The sequence below is a fragment of the Haemaphysalis longicornis genome, unplaced genomic scaffold (assembly GCF_048455015.1).
Source record: "Haemaphysalis longicornis isolate Haplotype H1 unplaced genomic scaffold, Haemaphysalis longicornis Haplotype H1 scaffold_1, whole genome shotgun sequence".
Classification (NCBI taxonomy): domain Eukaryota; kingdom Metazoa; phylum Arthropoda; class Arachnida; order Ixodida; family Ixodidae; genus Haemaphysalis; species Haemaphysalis longicornis.
Genome location: NW_027526203.1, coordinates 150,456,901 through 150,480,023, shown reverse-complemented (window position 1 = coordinate 150,480,023; position 23,123 = coordinate 150,456,901). Strand labels below are relative to the sequence as shown.

General features: G+C 47.0%; 1 protein-coding gene across 1 annotated transcript; it reads left to right on the top strand.

Moving 5' to 3' along the window:
• Nucleotides 1-1,272: 1,272 nt before the first annotated feature.
• Nucleotides 1,273-22,471, top strand: LOC144155154 (uncharacterized). The gene is made up of 3 exons (XM_077686431.1): nt 1,273-1,539; nt 1,637-1,759; nt 22,421-22,471. Exons 1-3 carry the CDS (start codon nt 1,273-1,275, stop codon nt 22,469-22,471), a joined length of 441 nt encoding a protein of 146 aa, XP_077542557.1.
• The last annotated feature ends 652 nt before the right edge of the window (nt 22,472-23,123 follow it).

Here is a 23,123-nt window from a genome sequence, read left to right as displayed (position 1 = left end):
TACTCGCAGATTCCCGTTTAGGAAGAAGATAATAACAAAACAGCTTTCCGAACTCTATCGGAACTTTTTGAATTCAACCGCATGCCATTCGGATTGCGAACAGCACGCAGTACCCTTCAGAGGGCCATGCATTCAGTCCTGGGGACACTGCGTCGTCTACTTGGATGATATCTTAGTTATTGGCTCAACCCCAGAAGAGCACCTACAAAATCTAGACCACGTTCTCACCCGGCTCTACGATACTGGCTTCCGCCTGAACCGTGAAAAATGATTCGGGGCTACCTCTATACCATATTTGGGGTACAGGATTTCTCCAGACGGACAGAGCCGCTTCCAGAACAAATCACCGCTGTGGTAAATTACCCAACGCCAACCAACCTGCAAGAGGTTGAGTCATTCTTTGGCGTCGCCTCATATTTACGTAATTTCGTCCCCCACTTTGCATCGGCGGCCGCTTTCCTTACTGACCTGGCGAACAAGAACGCCAGATTTGTGTGGGAGCTGCTCAACAAGACGTTTTTCTAGCTCCCAAACAGGAGCTCACCGGTTCCCAGTGCTAAGTCATTTCAACGAAGACTGAGTCACGAGAAGTCCATACCGATGCTAGCCAGGTTGGCCTTGGGGTTGTGCTTATACAGCGCGATCCAGCCGGAGAGGTGCACGTCGTCACGTATGCTCTGTAAACTGTCGGACACCGAGCGGCATAATCATTCCAATGAGCTGGGGTGCCTAGCCGTTTTCTGGAGCGTCGACGAGAAATTTCGACATTACTTGTTTGGTAGGGAGTTCACGGTGGTCACAGACAACGCTACATGAGGTGGGTGTCAGCGAAACGCCATCTGAAGCACCAGTTTGCCCGCTGGGTCATTACGCTCCAAGAGTACACGTACCACGTACGCCATCGCCGAAGCACATTGAACCAGGTGGCCCCACCGTCACCCCACCGGGGAGTGCTCGCCATGTTATCGTGGTGACAGTTGGATTTTATTCGCCCAAGGAGACGTGACTAGAGCACAGCGAGATGACCCACACCTCGCCGCGGTAACTGACGCAATCGCCAACCCATCAGCAAATCCTAACTTCGTCCTTCGCAATGAAACACTGTACCCCCTTTTGTGGCGCAAGAATCGCAGCAAAGACTACCAGCTCATTGTAGTCCCTGCGGCCTTGAACTCGGAGATTTTGCACGCCATCCACGACTCTCCTGAGGGAGGGCAGATTGGGCAGCGTGCAACTCTACGGAAGGTACAAGAGCGCTTCTAGTGGCCGAAGATGCATAGTCAAATGCCCGCATACGTCGCGAGCTGCGAAGTTTGCCAACAATACAAGAGGATTCATGGGAGGCAGCCCGGCTTGCTCAGCCCCATCCCACCTCCAGAGACGGTTTTTCACACGATCGGCATTGGCCATGTGGGGCCTCTGTCCACCACGGCCGGCGGCAACCGATACATAATTGTGGGCGTGGACTACCTGCCTAAGTACGTCGAGGAAGTGGCCGGGCCTTCGCTGGCTGCCAGTCCCGTCATCGACTTCCTGAAAGCAAAGTTTGAATGGAGACATGGACTGCCTAAGAAGCTGCATATAATACTATTACACCACGTGCCGCATTGACCAGCCACGCTCTTTCCTTCGCCAGGCGGGAGTGGAGCTCCACTTCTCGTCACCCTACCACCCACAGATGAACGGTCTTACGGAGAGGACCAACCAGACCATCCATGCGCGACTGGCACCGTATGTGAAGACCAACAAGGCCGGAGAAGTAGGCTGGGACAAATACTTGCAGTCAGCCGCCTATTCGGTCAACACATACGTCCAATGTTCGACGGGAACAACACCCTACGAAATCGTTTATGGGCAACTTCCGAAGCTGAGCGTCGTAGCCGGCTTAGATAGACGCGAAAACGGCGGACAAACCGTCGATCGGCCGGAGGCGTACATCAATATACGGAGAAAAGCTCGAAACAACATTAGAGCCGTACAGAAGACGCAGAAGGCGTACTGTGACCATCCGTATCGACGCGCACCGCAGTATGCTGTTGGTGACAAGGTGTGGGTTCAGCGAGGGGTGCAGACAGCAGGCCACAAGCTACTACCAAAGTTTGAGGGACCATTCCTTATTACGCAACGCTTAGGACAGAAAATCTGGCAAGTCGCTACTGTTCAAAGCGATATGGGCATCGATAGGCGGAGAACAGACAAGTTCGCTGCATATATGCCACGCATGAGAAAAAGAATTGGTCGAACGGACTAACGTATCACTACGTACGTCCTTTTTTTCAGATTCGCAGCGTGGCCGAGTGTAATGGCCGCGAAACACCCAAAGCTGGATGTGCGGCCTTCCCGCGGACAATCCGACAAATAAGGCGATGCACCGGCACTGAAGTGGTGAAGAAGACTAAGGGGAAGCGGGTTTCGTCGATAAGAAACCGTACCGTTCGGCTAGCCGGTCGCAGTTTCTTGCACCCCCTACAGCGTAAACGCAGTCTATTCCTGCCCTGGTAAAACGACCCCCAAACAAGCTATCCCTTGATCAGAGCGAGTGTGCGCAGACCATCTCGACACGAGGACTTTAAGAAGCCGCGTTGCGATAATCCATAGATTTGCCGCAGGCTTGGGTCCTCATTGACAGTAGCGGATGGCCACATCCTCGTCACGATAGAGATATACTCAAGGAACTGTTTATTTCGCATTCCTGGCCGTTGTTTGCAGCTGCGTGCAGTCTTAATTGAAAGCGCCATTTTGTTCTCCACTTCCTTCACTTTCGAAGACACCCACGGAGGAAGCGTTGTTCATAGTCTTGAGAACAAAGCCAGCTTGGTGGTTTCTGTTGAACAGCAGACAGTATGCTGCATGGGTGATTAAAACCAGTCGAACTCTGCCTACGAAAGTTCCACATTCCTGGAGTTTGTTATACAAACTGTGGCTTCCACTGCAACGGGGGTTTCCGTGACATGACCTTGACCCCGGTGTTTATGGGAACGCCAGGGTAAATTTAATCTAAGAGACCACACATCGCGCCCTCATATACACGTCTGAGCTGAGTTTTAGCAAACACGGCGTCCAACACAACGCGCGTAGGGCAGCTGTTCTCCAATCTCTCTGCGCACAGAAAACCCCCCTGGTCCGTGGAAGAGGCGGTGAGCGGGGCAGGTGGACGATCTCGAAGTACAAGGTTTCATACCGGCCAAAGAAGCAACTGTTCCTTTGCAAACTCAACCACTGCAAGACAACCCATCATGAACCTTCTACAACGACAGTGCTTGGTAGTAGCCTACGAAAGTTTGATAGCAAAAATATATAAGCGCAGCTTGCACCAGTGGTGCAAGGCTGGACGAACAGAAGAGCTGGCGGCCCCTCTGCCTTCGTTATGAACCCGGCGGTTGCACCTCGCAATTACTTCCGTGCTTGTCGGTGAAATTTCTTCATCATGCTGGCAGGGCGGCATCGTTTCGCCCGCAGGCTTTCACGCATTTCCCATAGTGGGCGGGTTAGGACGCGCTAGAACACGCGGCCAGGTTTAAAGCCAAAGCCGGCGCAATGGAATGAACCCCCCAAACATTCTGCGCGCCCTGAAAAATATGACAGCTCAAACGGATAGACGACGGTTTCATAACTCGAGGGACCCAGGTGGGATTCGGACACGAAAAGTGTTTTAGATGCGACGGCATCTCATTCACTCGCCTTGTCCCTCCATACGGCGTTGTCGTTGTCCGTCCACACCCCTCCCCCATTGTCCTCGCCACGCGAGCTGCACTCTCCGCCGCTCACCCCCTCTCCTCTCCGATAGCGAACAATCTCTCGCGAGGGGCATTGGTTTGGATTAAATTGGCTTGGCTTGGCTTGGATTTGGATAGGATAGGATTGGATTGGATTGGATTAAAGTGGATTGTGCTGGATTGTGTTGCGTCATAGCCGCGCCACGTTGCGTCATAGCCGCGGCAGGGGGTTCACGGCACGTTTCACGCGATGGGAGAATCAACCTAACGGAAACACAGGAGTGTTTCCGTTAGGTTGATCTACACAGGAGTTCCCGGGAGGGGAGGTGGGAGTAATTTTGTCTTCTTTTGAATTGGCTGCACATGGTATTTCTCCCTGACGCTGCTAACCCCGCACTCTTACGGGCTTTTGGATGACCCAGTGGTTAGGTTGCTGCTTTCAATGCGTGTAAGGGAAAGGGATCGATCCCCGGGACCTCCATAACCATGTTTATATATTGAAGAGCGCCCTCCCAACACCTACTCGTGGGCTCCTGTCATTCTCGCCACCTTCCCTCACACTTCGAGGTATTTTGGGGCGACGGACGCATATTAATCGCCTTAAACGGGTCCGCACTTAAAATGCGTCACTTATCGAAGACCGTTGACTGAATGGGAGCTAAATCGGAGTTTGTAGTACGGACACAACATTACAAGGACACTTTTTTACTAAAATGACTATTAGGGTTTGTTCCTTCTACAGAAGGGACAGTGCCACTGAAAAACTCACAAAAGGATGGGTTGACCAGCACCAGCGCTAAACAAAACGTTCAGTAGACAAATATCTCAGCGGCAGCCACAACAGAATCTACTAATCATGATTCAGCAGCGGATGCCTAAAAATGTTCAATCCTTCCTGTAAGAGTGTAATAGATTATGAGCTTATCAGTGAGAGGCAGAGCACACTTATGCCTACTGCTGCCATCATTTTTGTTTGGGTATGGTTTGTGCACCTCTCGTCAACAACATTATCAACTGATGAATCAAGTGATCTGTGCATATACTTCCCAATGACACAGGCGGAAGTCATTAAACCTATTTCGCAGCACTCGTGCGTGCGAAATAGGTTATGACCAACGGTCATAAATTTTAACTGGAACGGAATTAGCAATGGTCGCTCCCGAAGATCTTGTTGTTGCGTCTTTTTCGGGTGCCGATAACCAGGGCAAAATGTTTTGTGTAGCGATTCGGGACTGGCTAAACGCCGATGTTGTGCGCTACCATTGTTCGCGCGACGACTTTTGTCGCATTGTCTCTGCCCCCTCTTAGCACTTCTTGAGTCGTAGTACCCCATAGGCGGGACGACCAGAAGCTATAGGCGTCGCATTGGGTTCTACGTTTCTTGATTTGTCGTAATGCTCCACACAGAGCGCCCTCTCGAGCTTAAACCGGTCGTTTTTAAGTCAACCGCTCCAGCGTTGAGGCTAATTGAGATACGTGGTTTTCTTGCTGTTTTTGAGATCATGCACGAACACCACGTTGGCTGGAGAGAAGCGGGGTGAATGTGGCGTCGCAACTTAGGTGTAAAAACTCAATGTGTTTCATGCATTGAAAAAAAAAATTGGTTTCTGGCAATAGCGTCCTACATTTCTTCTGTAATACTTTCAGAGCGATACCTGTGTAATGTAATTAAAAATTCCGAGAAACGCTACCTTAACAGTCCAGGGACCAGTTCCTACAGTAACAGTTAGGCCACAACAGGCATTCGTCACGTCCGACTAAATACACTTCATGAGTAGTCATGACGGCATTGTTCTCTTCACTACAGCGCCTGTCGTTAGGGATAATTCCTTCAGAATTCATGAACATGTTTTCCCAGGAAGCCAGCCTTCATTCTTTCGACGCCTTTCCCATTCGGGGGTGAGGCAGTCGTGTCTTGTTAAACTTCCTGACGTGTTGCCTGAGAAAACGTCAGGCGTAGATTCCCCGGCCTACTCTGGGCATGAAACATTGCTGGTCGTTCTTACCGGTTAACGGCTTGCTCTTTGAAGTTAGCCGAGCCCCTGCCTAACAAATGTAGGGCCACTTATTTATGTATATCCACTGAATTTTTGCTGTTTGCCAGAGAGATTTGGTACATTTAGGCAGATGCACACTACTGTGGCACCACCACAGGAGACAGAATCAGTATGTGGATACAGCGGTCACATAGCCATATGTGAATTATCGACTCGGCAACATTTCTGATAAACGCTTTCACCTTCACTTCGGCTGTGGAAGCATCGTCAAAGCTATAGCTATCAACAGCACGAAGCGGCGCTGTGTTATTTTCTCGTCGGAGCATATACATACATAAGAAAATTCATTTGCACCAAACAAAAGCAGAGATTAACCTTCGCCCCCCCCCCCCTCCCATCTGTCGGCCGGCATCCCTTGGGACACAGCCGCTTCCAAGGCGAGACCGATGACTTTGCGCTGAGTGCTTGAGGTCCGGCTGAGTAATAGGACCTCCCAGGGTGCCCTGTTTGTTGTGAAAGGGACGCTTCCCCACCATGTGGACGAGGTCCGTGATGCTGTCACAGCTCTTCAATCCAGAGTCGTATACTTTGGGGTGCCATTTGTTGTGTAATAAAGGGTTTGGCCGACCCCGTTTTGCTATTTCCTCCAGTAGACCTCTTCTTAAAGGAGCCATGAAGAGAAAACACAAGTTTGGTTCATTCAAAAGATTGTCTCGTTAGAATCATACTGACACCACTTTTAACGTAAACTTCGCTCAAATAAGCTACACAATTAGGAAAAACGGGAATGGTCATGCGACCCACCAGCTCATTTCCCGCAACAGAACCTATGATGTCACATGAGCTAAGCTTTGCGATTGGCGGAGGCTGGCAGAAGCAGACGCAAATTAGGTAGAGCTTACAAACTAGACGAACGAGCGATTTGCGCTTAAATTTAGGGCACATCCTTTACAAAGCAATAAGAATGATGGGACAAACAGTGGAAGTTACGAAAGCACATGTAAACATAGAAGTACTGATGCGTTCTGCTGTTCTTACTGCGCACAGCATGCTTGGTTTAGCTGCACAGCACTACGGGGCTTGGAGTTGTCTCAGACGACACTGGCCGATTGACGCAAGCAACGGTGTCTTACGTGACCCCATTTGTCGAGCGAGCACTGTTTCAGGGAACGAATATTTTCTCCCAGAACAAAAACAAGCCAGGTTTAAGTGCGGGCAAAAACAAACCAAACGCTTCCCACGGTATGGTGGCGCCATCTAGGTTACGGACATGGAGGAAGAAAAAGTTAGGAGACGGCGCCGCCGGACAAACGTGAAGCCTATACATAAAAAGTAAAATCGAAGTCGGCCCAGGCGTCACTGCACCACGTGACCCCTCCCCCCTCCCCCCCCCCCCCCCCCCGCGCCGCCGTTGTATGGGCCGCCGCGCAGTCTTCAATTTCGTCTGCTCGAAACTGCTCTGCGGCCCGTTGTCATGAAGCCTGCTATATGTTGTTTTTTTTTCCACGGCTTTTGTCTTCCGCACGTACGCGGCACTCCTGCCCGCACGCGAGCATGAGATAGCCGAGCAGACAAATGCAGGAAGGACGGGGAAAAGCTACCGCCAACGAAACACGAGAGATGCGCCGGAGTCGGAGACCGCCGCCGCCGCCGCCGGCCCACCCGACCATGGAGGTCACGTGCTGGGCCGACTGCGGCGGCTTGAGAAAGGGAAATGGCGGAGGGAGTGGCTTCAACGGAGCTGGGCTTGCGAAGGCTAGCTGCGTGACGTCATGCCGTCTCCTAACTTTTTCTTCCTCCATGGTTACGGAACGTAAAGAAACTCGGGAACAAACCAACACCGCTGTACAGGGTGGAGACAACCTTTGAACGGTCCCGTGCCGCCGCAATTGGGCCAACGGGCTCAACGCGTTATTCTTTTCGTTTCCCACGAGACCTAGCAACGCGAAACAGACAATATGATTCAAACTTCTTCAGTAAACCGCGTTGCGGCGATAATTTTAGCGCGGTTTTGACACAACGACTTGCTTCGGCGGCGAGCGAGCAACCGAAAATGGCGGCGCCAGCGTATACGTGTCTCTACCCTGTACGGCGGATGCGTGAATGAAGGTACTCTAAGGCTGCAGAGCGGTCGGTTCCTGTGATGTCATTTGGGACCACGAAAACGCACGATTGAGCGGGAAAATCAAAATTTTAACCTAAATTGTTTAATTTCTCAGTGAATAAAGCACCGTTTGTATCCGGACAAGCGCTGGGGGCACTATAAAACACGAAATCTTTCGAATAAAACCAACTTGCATTTTCTCTTCATGGCTCCTTTATTAAGCTGTGCATTAGGCGGGGGAAGAACCTTACGCGTTACTCTCTAATGTTGGGTAATTTCGTGAAAATTTAAAAGTTCGTCTGCCCTCAGGAACTGTTCTGCAAACGGGTCTAGGGCATCCTCGGCGATCCTCCGGAAAGTAAGACCCCCCATGAGTTGGAGCCCAAATAAGTGTTACAACACTATCCCAAATTCGATTCTGCTTCCCTTGTGGCTTCTTCCTGAAGTGGATATCGAATGCGTTCATTGATGCAACAGAAAAGAAGCGGCCAACAGCCTCTACTATGCCATTATGGATGTAATTCAAGCGCCCAATGAACGCCATGACTCGGGAAAGAGAGAAAAATCTTTTGAGGAGGTTTTCAAACTACCTAATGAGTACAGAGCAGCAATTTTTGGTTAAGTACTTTGCAACTTAAGTACTGGATACGTTGGTTGGGTACCTTATGTAAGCGCTTAAGGTTTAAGAAGAAGTTGAAAGAACTTAAACGGTCACATACTTTTAAAGAACTACACATTACGTCTATTTGCAACGCTCACAGGCACAATAAAAACACACGGGAAGCTTTTCACAAGCAACATAAAAGAAGCGAACTTACCTCCAACGGAAGATTCTGCTGCAAAACCTTCAACTGACTGCGAGAGAGGACGCGGCGGGCTTTTCCTGTAAAAATAGAAATTTTCCTCTGCGACACATTCTCTGATCTACATTTATAGCAGGCGGAGTCACACAACCTTCATACCACACTTTGTTGGGAGCTTGTGCAGTTATGCGCGTCTACCGGCCTATTTAGGTTCCGCTTCGCGAGAGCAAGGAATCAAATACGCGCCAATGAATTCGCGCAGGGCATTTTCTCACCATATCACCTGACATTTCGTTTATTTGCATATTGCTGTATTTGGGGCACAAGAACTGCCCTTGGTTTGTTTCCTCGCTATTTCTTACTAGAAAAACGGCCACGTAGTAATTGTCATTACAACCAGACTACGTATTCTCAACACTTTCCTGTGATATGTAACTTGATGCACCGCTTTGCCTGTTTCTCAACCTGGGCTGAATCGGAGACTTCCGCAAACCTGCCCAAAATGGTGTCGGTTTCTTCATATACATATCCTACCCTACTAAGCATTCTCAGCATATGTTTCTGAACGATGATATACCTATCATTGCATGTTCACTGAGCAAGGGATTGTTCGTTTGTTTGTTTGTTTAGTGAACTTTTGACATTAAGAAATTACCACGGTGCTGAGGCAAATGGCCACTGTAATAGTCACCTGACTAGGTCCGTAGCACTTGACAGCGCAAGCGACAAGGATACAAACAGCTATACATGCCTAAATAAATACAAATATCATGGGCACTTTCAGCGTAATGAATTTAGATACCTACTACAAAGACATAACTGAAGAGAGATGCACTCTTTTCTTGCGTAACAAACTTAATATAAAATTACCGTGTAATCACTCCGCTTTTGCAAAGGAAACAAAACTAGTGTAAACATATACACAAAGTCACACAGAATTACATTAAAATATTACAGTTGAGGTATGAAATACATTTTCGTTTTCTGTCGAAAAGCAGCTACCGAGTAAGTGGGCTCATACATGCCAAACTACAGGGTGACTATTCTAGAGATTAGGAATTTGCCATTTTAGTGTTTGAGTGCTATAATTCGTTCAAGTTTGCATTTTTTAAAAGGTTTTATGCTGGATATTATATTACACCTCAGTGTTTGTGTAATTGAAAAGAGAAAGTTCTGGGTCAGCATTGAACTCCACAACAATCGCTTCACCTAGTTCTTCATTATACAACAAGTATGCAATCTTGTTGAAAGTATGGAAATGTGTTGGCATAGCTTGAGAAATTATGGATGAACCACAGGCCTTTCTTTTGCATGCGATGTAAGCCTACCATGAACGCTTTTTACGCAACTCCCTTACAAGTAATTACTAATGTAACCGTGAGTGCACATATGGAAAATACAGTTGCTTTTTTTTCTGTGGGCAAAAGCGCTAAAACACACTCAGCATACCAATGCGTTGCGCAATATTATGTTTCATAGAACTAGTGTGGCATCCCCAACGAAGGTTCTCAGGAAAGCTACACCTGCAAACGTCTGATCAGAAACTTGTTCCAAAAGTGTAGATTCAAAATTAGGTGTATTATTAAGAGTAACCGTTCTGTTAATAGAGCAAACACTAAACACTTCGTTTTAGTAATGTTCAGCTGTAGCTGTTGGAACTAAGCCATCGTGATTGGCTGTCGAGCCATGAATTTGTTAAGGAAATAAGAGAAACACGTAAGAGAAAACACACAAAAGAGACACACACGGGAAACAGTTTTCCGCGTGTGTGGAATAGTGTCTGTCATTGATGTATAAAAGCAATACAATTGGTCCTAATATTGACCCCTGCGTGATACCAAACTTTGTACATTCAGTATCTGAAGACATAACTACAAACTGCTTCCGATTAGATAAATAACCCCGTAGCAACTAGAGTGCAATACCTCTTATTTCGTAATATGGGAACTTAACAAGCCGTATATCATGTGCAATCGAATGAAATCTTTAACTGAAGTCTAAAAAAAGTACCAATAGTGTGCAGCTGTTGAATAAGTACATCTTAATTGTGTCACAATATTTTTACTGAAGCAAGTCATTGTGTCCGGCGTTTGTTGCGTTGCGTGAAGGTGGTTTTGAGGTCTTTTCAGTATGATTCCCTCCATGATTTTGCCAATCGAGGATATTAGTGATATCGACCCCAAGGTCTTGATGGGTGGCAATTTGCCGTTGTTTAGGATGAAGCGAACTTCAGCCACCTTTCATTGATGCGGTAGTTTTCTTTTCATCCAGAAGGAGTTAAAATGGTAGAATAGGATTTTTATGGTGGGGTCATCAAAGTTGGCAATAAACGTATTTGTAATTTCGTCTGGGCCCGGGGCACTGTTACACTTTCTGTGTCATATCGCCTCTTGTAGCTCGTAGAATTGAATCTCCTGGTCTGATTCTTGGTTGAGAGATAATCTGTTCGGAGGGTGAGGAAAACCTCCCTTTGTTTGGAGCTACTTCTTCTCCAGGGCCTTCAGGAGTTCAGAGCTGGTTCCTGAATAGGGGTTGAGTTGTGCATCAAGCTCCTGTTAACCGCTCCTTTACTGCGGAGGCTGCGTCTGCTAGGTGGGTTCGCGGTTGGTGGTGCGGATTGTGCAGCGCTCTCTTCCTTGCCTACGGGACTGTATATCCTGCTTCAATACTCGTACGTCTGGGTGTAATCTCTATAGGTCCTTTTGTAGGGCACTATACTGCGCATCAAGTCTTTTCCTCGTTGTCTCCATTAGAATTGCTATGGCTGCCTGAAACCAGTGGGGTTCGGCGAAATCAAAGTAATCTAGCGTATGAACTCCATTTGCTGCGGGAACTTCGAGTGTCGTGCTTAGTGGATCCTTCGTTGTGGGTGGTGGTAGAGGACCCGTGTCCATTTGTGGTCATTGTTCTCGGCCAGGACGGTTGGGTTTTTTGTGTTTGTGCGGCGCGTTTCCTGTTTGGGAGTCCTCAGTTGTTACAATTCTGGTTTGGAGTAGTGCTATTTGCACTCGGAGTTTTGTGCATTGTTGACAAGCTGTAGGTAATGGTTTATGAGGGGGGGGGGTAGTTTGGGTAACTGGTAGCAATGGGAGACACAAATTGTGCCCAGCTCACCCGCTTGGTAGTGGTAATGTCTCGGCGTGAGGGCACTATTATGAGAGGTAGACTTCCACCTGGAGCCCGTGCTGCTGCACCACCTCCGAGGTTCACGGTCGTTAAAATGTCAACGGTTCACGTCTGCCGGCTTCTCAACCGAACGCAAGGAAATTCCCCTTCGAAAGTTTACATCACTTTCAGCTATTATGGAGTGACCGAGCTCTAGGGGAACAAAAATACGACCCAACTATGCTGCTATTTTCATAGCCACATAGCATTATAATTCTTAAGAAGCACACAGTTTCACCCTTTTTTATTAAAGGTTCATTGACTATATTTTTCTCATTTGGTGCCCCGACGAAGAGCAACTTCTAAAATTTATCACCGCTTTCATCAACGCCCAGAAGAACATTTCATTCTCCCATTCATATTCCGCATCTGCTATTAACTTTCTGGATGTGTCGCTAAGAATATCGGACAACAAGCTTGTGATCTAACTGCACAGGAAGCCAACGGACCGACATCAATACTTGCAATTTAAAAGCAACTATGTTAAACACTGTAGGTAACTCTCAAGCCAAATCAAAGGTATTTTCTGCGGGACTGACCTTGTTGACTCTGAATCTGGTGACTGGTCGCCGCACGTACGAGGTTCAGGCGACTCTGGTCCTTTGGCTATGTCGCTTCCTTCGTCGCCAACTTCCTCACATGACATCGGACTGGGTGGACCAGTTACCTGTATTGAGCTCCTGCGCCACAAGAATAATACACTCTCGCATTCGGACAACTGCAGGTCGAGCATCTGCGGCGTTGACATCCGTTTTTATCGTGTTCACTTCTATAGCGGTGCGCTTTTTGTGTCTCGATTACCATTTCAGAGGTTGGCTGGCCCAAAATGTGGAAATTGTTAAATTGTTTAGGGGTATATGCATAGCGAGTTTCGTAAGGGAAGAGCAATTAGCAGGGGTAAGACAGCGCAAACCGATTCTGGAGCAGAATTTTATTTTGGAGCAGTTACGGACACTTGATTTTAGGAGCCTAAAAAAATTAAATTTGTAGAAAATCGGGGAAAAGTACAATTTTTAATCAGTTTGGAGTACTATCAATACTAAAACAGCCTTTGAGGAAACATTTTTTTAAACTGAGTCTGCTAAGATACGAACTGAAGTACCTTCTTACACGCTTATATTTTATGGAGGCTGTATGCATTGACAATGAAGAGAGCGGTTAATACCACCGAATTAAAAAATACTGCAATATAAAGGTATTTTTATTATCATTTAAATGCTGACATCATTATTTTCAAATCATAGACTGCGTTGTACGAACAAGTGTTGAGCCACAGCTAAATGTGCGCAAAGTGAGGAGACAGTCGTTGCACGTAACGAACTCTGCAATTTCCATCCCCGAGGTGCACGTTTATGACGATCGTAATTAGAGTAATGCTGATAATTTGGCCAGTATGCTGTTGGCATGAAATGTAACTTCACATGAGTAAATACTATGAACCGCGTGCAAGATTAACCAGTTCCTCTATCGGGCGGTGCCCAAAAACTTCGCGACGATGCAGCTTGCGCCGCAACTTTTGGAGTGTCAACCGTCCCATTTCCGCCGCTTGTGAGCTCGCTTTCCAACAGCTATAACTTAGCGTTTTGTAACACCGCAATGAGTCCGAAATTTCGCTTCAAAAACACCGATTATAGACGCACGCAGCGTCTTTCACACTCAAGGGCGAACGACGGTGAAGTTGTTTTCCCTGAACTCCGTCTTCCGAGCCGCACAAGTTCCCGTAACCTGGCCCACGTTCTCAAGCATTACTGGCACGACAACGTTATTGTTCAGTACCGCAACAGTTAAAACGACTGAACTGGAACCCAGTCGCACGCGTAACCTAAACCACGGACAAGATCGGCGAAGCGCACTAAGCACCTGAACAAATGCATTACACAGAGATCGAGATCGCGGTTTCTGTGGACCCGGCAATAAATTCAATAGAAGCTTTTGTTTTCATCGTTTCACCGTCTTCCTTTTTTCTGCAATTTGGGTGCATGCGAGAAGGTAAAAAAATCGACCGAAATGCGGATGAAAGGACTCGGCCCATCTAACTATATCAAGGTTGCGCCGCCCGGTAGTGTCGTTCTGGAGATACACTGAACCAAACATTTCGGTTGTTTCGTCACCCTGCGCAACAAGCTGGTCACCTCAGTTGAGAAGTGTTTTTCTATGGCACTTTGCAACGGTTTTAGGCAAGGAAACTAAGGAAATATCCAGAATATAAAACGTGCAACCCCAAAATGGGACTTTCGTGAAAACAATTTCTGTGGCAAGTTTTGCTATGTTAGCACCAGATTTTTTGGATTGATTGATTGACGAAGGTATCAATCAACCCGCTAAAAATAGCACCACCTTCAGCCTGCTTGAGAAATGACGTTACGTCGGCATTTTTTCCATTAAAACTCGCGAGCGTTAAAACCGTAGCTGCACTGCTTCTTTCGGAGATTTTGGCGCAATTTTCGCAGTTTCTATGCTTTTGGAGCAGCTTGGCGCAGCAAATCAGATTTGTATCAAAACTGCGCAGTATCCGCAGCTGTCTCACCCCTGAATTAGATATATTAACTCTCAAGGTAGCGCCTAAGTGGCCGTCAAAATGAGCGAGTTAGCACACTAGTAGGCAGTTACATATAAATCATCTTATATACGCTCCCAGAATTCTCAATAGTTCATGCACCCAGTGCATGTCTCTTGTTAGCATCGTAACAACACTCCAGGAGGATTCTAATCAATGGTTACTTCACTGGCATGTCGTAATACACCAGCCATATAGGTAACTCTCCAGCCAAATCGCAGGTATTTCCTGCAGAACTGACCTTGTTGACTCTGAATCTGGTGACTGGTCTCCGCCCGTCCAACGTACAGGCGACTCCGGTTCTTTGGCTATATCGCTTCCCCCATCGCCAACTTCCTCGTATAACATCGGACTGGGCATAGCCGTTACCTGTATTGAGGTCCTGTGCCACAAGAATAATGCATTCCCGAAATTTGAAAACTCCAGATCGAGCATTCCCGGCTGAGTGTTATTATGTTCACTTCATTAGCGGTGCACTTTTTGTGTCTCGATTACCATTTCACAGGTATGGTAGAAAATTTGGAAATTGTTAAACTGTTTTTGGGCATTTGCTTGCGAGTTGCGTAAGTGAAGACAAATAAGAAATATTGACTCCCAGAATTTGTACAGAGATTAGTAAAACCAGATCGTCCGCTACTTACAAGGAAGTAGCGACTAAGTAGCCGCCAAAATGAGCGAGTTACCAAACTTGTAGGCAGAGACATGACAAAGCATCTTGCATACGCACCGAGCATGCCCAAAAGTTCATGCACCCTGTGCATTTCTCTTGTTAGCATTGTAACAATACTCCAGCAGGATTTCAATCAATAACTACTTAACTGCCATGTGGGAATACACCAGCCATAGAAGTAACTCTCCAGCGAAATTAAACGTATTTCCTGCAGAACTCACCTTGTTGAATCTGAATCTGGTGTCTGGCCGCCGCACGTACGAGGTTCAGGCGACTCCGGTTCTTTGGCTAACTCGCCTCCCTCATCCCCTACACACTCGTATGCCATTGGTGTGGGTGGACCAGTTACCAGTATTGAGTTCCTGCCCCGGAAAAATAATACATTCTCGAATTTTGAAAACTGCATGTCGAATGTCTCCGCCTGAGCGTTAACACCCCTTCAAATGCTGCTCCCTTCCATAACGGTGCACGTTCTGTGTGTTGATTACCCCTTCTCTGGTTTGTTGACACGAAATATGGAAGTTGTTAAATTGTTTTTTGGCATCTGCACAGCAAGCGTTCTCAGGGAAGAGCAATTGGATATAATAACTCAGAATTTGCACGAGAGTAGTGAAGCCAGATAATTCAACTAAGGAGACCCTCCCCTGCTTAAAAAAGGTACCGGCTGAGTAGCAATCAAAATGAGCGAGTTCGCATGCTAGCAAGCAGTGTGACATGATAAAACATCTTGCAAATGCGCCGATCACGAACTAAGATTCGCGCAACCAGTGCATCTTCTGTTATCATGGTAACAACACTTCAGCAGGTTTTGTAATCAACGATTACGTAACTGGCACATCGAAATATACCAGCCACACAGATAACTCTCGAGCCAAATCGAAGAATTTCCTGCAGAACTGACCTTGTTGACTCCGGATCGAGTGTCTGGCTTCCGCACGTACGGCCCTCAAGTGAGCCCGTTTCTTTTCCTATCTCGGTTTCCCCGTCCCGAACCTGCTTACGGGCCATTGGACTGGGTGGACAGATCACTGCAGTGTCCAGTTCACCGCACGGTTTGGCCAAATCGCCCACATCAGGGCTTGCGGTATGGACGGAAACTGAAGAAGCCTTCGATGGTGCACCTATCCGACGCTCATCAGAAGGTTTGTACATTACTTCCACGAAAGTGGTTGAGGCTGCTGGACGAAGTCGATGATCTTGGAGACCCAGAACGTTAATGTTGGGCAACACTAAGCCAGTCGCATAGACTGATGTTTGACAGCCAATGCTCCGCATTCCGGCCCGCTGGAGCCGCTCGAGTAGAAATTGATAGATCTGCGTAAAAGTGGTTCAAAATGGCCAATTTATTGAGCGCTAAGGAATAACTAACACTCCGACGTCGGTGACATACCCGAAAGTCAATGGAGACATCCGTCTGACAGGCTTTGGTCTCCGTAGCCGTCTTATCGCGCTGCTGCGGCAGCGCCTCTGTGAGCTGCGTAAACAAGGTTACAAACACCTCGTTAAGTTATGCGCTAATGAAGCGGACACAATGCATTGACAATACTGTCTTCTTATCAATCGGTATAAATAGTGTTTCTTAATCTATACCTATAAAGAGAAGCGCTCGACTAAGTGAATGACCGACTGACTCACGCAGACTCACTTACTGACCGACTCACTGTCTCATCAACGCCGACCGAAAATTCCAACACCTAGATGCTTGAAACTTTGGGACTACATTCACGTCATGACGCAGAGGCGAACTAAGGCGGGATATTCCGAAATTGTACCGCTAAGCAAGGCAAAAGAGAAAACGGTGTTTTCGTACATTCCTCATTTCCCCCTACAAAATTAATGTGATTTTAGTGGATATGCGCAGCTCTTACGATAATGTGAATAGTAGTTTTGTGGTTTTGTCATGCATTCAAACTGGCTGATTCTGCATTTCGGTACAAAATAGGTGTCATGAGAGATTTTTCCACTAAATTGTTCACTGACTGATTTATCCAATTGGATTTTTTAATGAATGTTACTAATGCAAACACACACCATAAATTTTAAGGATTTCCCCATGCGATGCCAGTAAAACCTTAAAAAGACTTTTTTTAAAATGACATGCCTGACGAGCCGAAAATCCCTAACCAGTAACATGAACGCCTACCCAAACTGGGCATTCATATGGTTTTAAATTTCATGAGCACAATCCGATTATAGTGTAACAGCTGAATATTGCTGAAAATTGCCACAATAATTACTCCCTTGAGAGAGCGAAGTGCTGAGATTTTCATAAATATATTTTTATTGCAAGCGAGTTCCGATTTGAACTGATTTTTGTTGATATATGTAACTTATACGGGTATCTAAACGACGTATTAGAAGATTTTTCCAGAACAAACATGTAATGGGGACAATCATGGTTTTCAGAAAATTATGTTTTAACAAATTACTGAATGACACAGCATCCCGTTCGTGTATCAACTTCGTTTTTACTTATAAAGGCTGGCCTTCAGTTGTCCCAAAACGAACTTCAGTATTTTGTCCTATGACGCGTGTAAAGACGCATACTGAGTTTTGAAACTTACCCTTCTCTGGACGTGAAATTTAGTTCAATTTTCCCACGTTCCCATAGCTCTCACCATCTATTGGGAGTTTCTGAAACCACGTGCCTCCCTGTACCACCCCACGTTATTTATCATAAAACTGTCAATTATGAGTAGCCTTCATACCTACTCAGATAACACTTCTCATCGATTAGTATTCGTTTCAGCGCACCATCTTCGTACAATTAGTTTCGGAAGAGTTCCAATAAAACACGACTTCGGGCCTTTTCCCATACCACACGCGTCGGTAAGAGCCCATGTATTGACAGCACGCGGGAGTTCCTAATTGCGCACAAGTTCTCGCTGAATTTCCTAATTATGACAAGAAATAACTGAACAGGAGTTCCGCCCCCTTAGTGTTCTCAGTATGCTGGCCCACCCGGGAATCACCGGGTGCTACGATAGTCGCTTATAAACAGGAATTTCCCCAAACAGCATTGCCAGTCCGTCCATAAAACAATGCCAGTAGTACTGGTAATGCCCGTTTGTGTAACAGCGGGTACAACAGGAATTGAGTAAGCCTAACAGCGCGGAATTCACCCCCCCCCCGAACCCGCAATTCAGATTGTGCGGATTACATAGTTTAGGGCGAAACCCCTTAGGCGCTCGGGCTGTCGGCGTCTCATGTCGTCATCTCCAGTCACCATCGATGTAGTCGCGGAATTAAAACACCGGGACACTCGTTTACGCCTTGCGTTAGTCACGGTACTAAAACCGTGCACTCGGTATCCATGAACCTCACCCTAGAACATCTCATTTCGTCGGCTACGCCCCAACGGTTTCATCTCCGTTGGCAAAAACGCCAAGGCGCCGAAAATACACTTATACACAGCCTGCTTCGCACCTCCCCATGTATCACGTTAGTAGAGATGGCCCCTTGAATTTTTTTTTTTGGGGGGGGGGGGGGGTGACAAACCGTGAATTTACTTTCTAGATATTCCTTAGATAACACAGGAACAGAAAACAGTTTGATGTATCAGCAGCCCGTAATATAATCGAGAATATGGCGCGCCGGCCTCCTAACTGCCACGAACACCGAGGACACCGAGCTCTACTGAACACCAAGTGATGCCGACTCAGTCTAGGGGTTTCAAAAATTAATCAGAAAAAGGGCAAAACCAATGCTCTCCACGGCACCTTCATGACCAAGCACCTTGACAGCGAAGCCCATGTCAAAAGAATGTGTGCACACGATCCTGTTCCTGGTGCAGGCCAAGAGGGATAACTTAGGGGTACTCAACAAGCAAGGTGTCTCGGCGTTCTTCGAGGCCACTCGGCCTGGAGAAGTCAAGGACGCAGGACTAATTCCCGACGAACTATCTTGGCTATCAACACGGAGCATCTGACTGCACTGGAGTTTTGCGGGCAATTACTTCACTACAACACGTAAATGTGCGGGCACATGACACTTCATATTGAGACAGTATGGTGGCGCCAATTATGATGTTCATGCGTCAAACACTCAGATGGACCTGTATACTGCTACGGCAACAATTAACGAGCACACACCACTTTACGAGGATGCAGCACTAGTTTCATCAAACCCCCGAAACAGTCAGTATCGCGATCACATCCTTCCTCTTCCTTTTCCCCAGCCCTTGTCTCCCACTGGTGCACAGCCCTAGGAGGATCTTCCTTCTCCCCAGGTTTTATTCCAATTATCATGGTAAACCACAACACCGTACCCCCTCCCCTTGGAGGGACGAGGGTGAAGAAAAGGCCTACGGAATGGTGGCGCAAATGGTCGCAGCTTAAGGCAAGGTTTGCGCTATGGACGGTAACTGCAGAAGCCTCCGATGGTGCACCTACCCGGCGGTCCTCAGAGGGTTTGTACATTACTTCCACGAAAGTGGTTGATGCTCCTGGAGGCCGTCGAAATTCTTGGAGACCCCGGAGGTCAATGTTGGGACACGGCAAGCCAGTCGCATAGGCTGACGTCTGGCAGCCAATGCTCCGCATTGCCGCCTGCTGAAGTCGCTCGAGTAACATTTGCCGGACCTGCGTAAAACCGATTCAAAATTGCCGATTTATTGAGCGCGATGCAAGAGCTAACACGGCAACGACGGTGACATACCCGCAAGTCAGTGGAGTCATCCGTCTGACAGGCTTTCGTCTCCGTAGCCGTGTTATCGCGTTGCTGCGACCGCGCCTCGGTGAGCTGCGTAAACAAGGTTACAAACACCTCGTTAAGTAATGCGCTAATGAAGCTGACACAATGCATTGACAATACTGTCTTCTGATCAATCAGTACGAATAGTGTTTCTTAATCTATACCTATAAAGAGAAGCACCCGATTAACTGAATGACTGGCTGACTCTCGCAGACTCACTGACTGACCGACCCACTGACTCATCAACGCCGAACCGAAACTCGTACAACTAGATACTTGAAATTACGGGAGCACATTCATGTCATGAGGTAGGGGATAAGGCGGGATATTCCGAAATTTTACCCCTAAGAAAGGGAAATGGGGAAATGGTGTTATCGTACATTTCTCATTATCGCGCCCTCCGATGCTAAATCCATGTGCTGTTTTGCGGATATGCGCAGCCCTTACGAATATCTGAAAAGTAGCTTTGTACTTTTGTCCGAACCAACACTATTTTGGGCCGATTCTGCATTTCGGTACAAAATAGGTGTCCTGAGGCATTTTCCAGTAATGCTACACTGATTGGTCTTTGATAATTGATGTTTGCTAATAAGTGTTATTAGTGGAAATACACAAAATAAATTTGAAGGATTTCCCCATGCGATGCCAGTAAAACCCTAAAAAGACTTTTTTAAATGACATGCCTGACGAGCCAAAAATGCCTAACCGGGCAACGCCGAGCCAAACTGTGGTTTTAAATTTCATGAGCACATCCTGATTGTAGTGTAACAGCTGAATATTGCTGAAAATGTCCAAAATTACACCCGAAAGACAGCGAAAACTGCTGAAAGAGATTTTCATAATTCTTTTTATCGCAGACGTGTTGCTACATTTACCTGATTATTGTTGATATATGTAACTTATACAGCTATCTAAACGGTGTATTAGAAGATTTTTTCACAACAAACATGTAATAGGGACAATCATGGTTTTGATAAAATTATGTTTGAACAAATTACTCAATGACACAGCACCCCTTTGGTGTATCCACTTCGTTTTTATTTACAAATGCTGGCCTTCAGTTGTCCAAAAACGAACTTCAGTATTTTGCCCTATGACGCGTATAAAGACGCAAGCTGAAGTTTGAATCTTACCCTTCTCTGTACGTGGAATTTATTTCAATATGCCCACGTTCCCATAGCTTTCACCATCTATTGGGAGTAACTGAAACCACGCGCCTCCCTGTACCAGCCCACGTTATTTATCATAAAACTGTGACTTATGAGTACCCTTCATACTTACTCAGATAACACTTCTCATTGGTGAGTATTCGTTTGAGCGCACCAGCTTGGTACAATTCCCTTCGGAAGAGTTTCAATAAAACACGACTTCGAGCCTTTTCCCATAACCACAGGCGTCGGTAAGAGCCCATGTATTAAAAGCACGCGGGAGTTCCTAATTGCGTAGAAGTTCTCGCTGAATTTCCTAATTATGACAAGAAATAACTGAACACGAGTTGTGCCCATTAGTGTTCTCAGTATGCTGGCCCACTCGGGAATCGCCGGGTTCTACGATAGTCGCTCATAAACATAAACTTCCATAAACGGCAATGCCAGTCCAACGCCGCCTGTGTAATGCTTGCCTGACGCGTGAGCGAAAAATGGCCAAACATCCACTCTCCTGTTGCTCTCTCCTACTCCTTCCCGCTCCGTAGCCTTCCTACGTGCTTTCATGTCCGCCAGCCAGTGCCGCTTTTCGGAAACTATGCAAAATAGTTGACAGTTTGTCTAGTGTTACGCAGGTGGCGCTCCGACGCCTTCGAGGCGAGCTCACAGACACACGCTGTAGAAGTGGATGCAGAGTTCGCGATTGGCGAGCAGTGACGTAGGCCGGACGTCAGCCGGCGCGCGCTACATACCGGATGGGTGCCTTAACTAAGCGTCCCTACCGCTGCCATTGGAAAGCGGGCGACGCGTTAGGCAATGTTTACACAGGCGGCGTTGGCCAGTCCGTACATAAACACAATGCCAGTAGTACCAGAAATGCCCCGTCTGTATAACAGCAAGTACAACACGTATTGAGCAAGCCCAACTGCGCGTAACTCACCCCCAACCCCGCAATTGAGATTGTGCGGATTAGGTAGTTAGGGGCGAAGCCCCATAGGGGCTCGTGCCTTCGGCGTCTCATGTCGCCGACTCCAGTAATCGTCGACGTAGTCCCGGTATTAAAACACCGGGACACTCGTTTGCGCGTCGCGTTAGTTACGGTACTAAAACCGTACACTCGTTCTCCAAACCCTTGTGCTAGAACGTTCCATTTCGTTGTTCTACCCCCAAACGGTTTCATCTCCGTTGGCAAAAACGCGAAGGCGGCAAAGAATACACTTATACACAGCTTGTTTCGCCCCTCCCCAGGTATCACATCAGTAGAGATGGCCCCCGCCATTTTTTGGGTGGGGCAAACCTTGAAATTACTTTCTAGATATTTCTTACATTACACATGAACAAAAAACAGTTTGGTATATGACCAGTTCGCGATATCACCGAGAATATGCAGCGACGGACTCCCCACTGACAACAACACGGAGGACACCGAGCTCTATTGAACACCAAGTGGCGCTGACTCAGGCGATGGGTTTCAACAATTCGTCAGAAAAACGCGGAAACCAATGCACCCTACGGCATCTATATAATCAAGCACCTCGACAGTGAAGCCCGTGCCTAAGCACCCTGTGCAGACCATCCTGTTCCTGCTGCAGGCCAAGACGGACAACTTAAAGGAGCCATGAAGGCAAAATACAAGTTGGGTTTATTAGAAAGACTGCTTAGTCCCGAGAAAAATGATACCAATATCATCGCAATCTTCGAACAAATAACGGAGATATTAAAGAAAACGTGTGAAGCAGTCGCGACTCCCTAGCCAATTTCCCGCAACTTTTCTATGACGTCACGGAACCTTGTTTGTGCGATTGGCGGCCGCCTAACTGACCTGTCGCGACGGCACATGACTGGACGTCTTAAATAGGACCTCTAGTTCCATTTGACCGCATCACTTGATGCTAACGTGCAGTTAACGCACTGAAAATTACGTTTTATTGTTGATCCGTATGACGTCATCCTTGCTCATAACACGTCACTGTGGCGCAAAATTTGAAAGTTTTGAAATACTTCTTGCTTTTTTTTCGTTAAAAAACATCTTTTGTGGCTCTAATCGAGCTGAGTGAGATACTGAATCCGAGTTCTTTCAAATTAAACAAAGTTGTATTTTCTCTTCATGGCTCCTTTAAGGCCGCTCAGCAAGCACGCTGTCTCCGCGTTCGCCGAGACCACTCTGCCTGGAGAAGTCAAGGACGTAATGGCTAATAATTGGCGAACTAGCTTGGTTATCGACGTGGAGCATCTGACTGCACTGGAGTTTTGCGGGAAATTACTTCACTACAA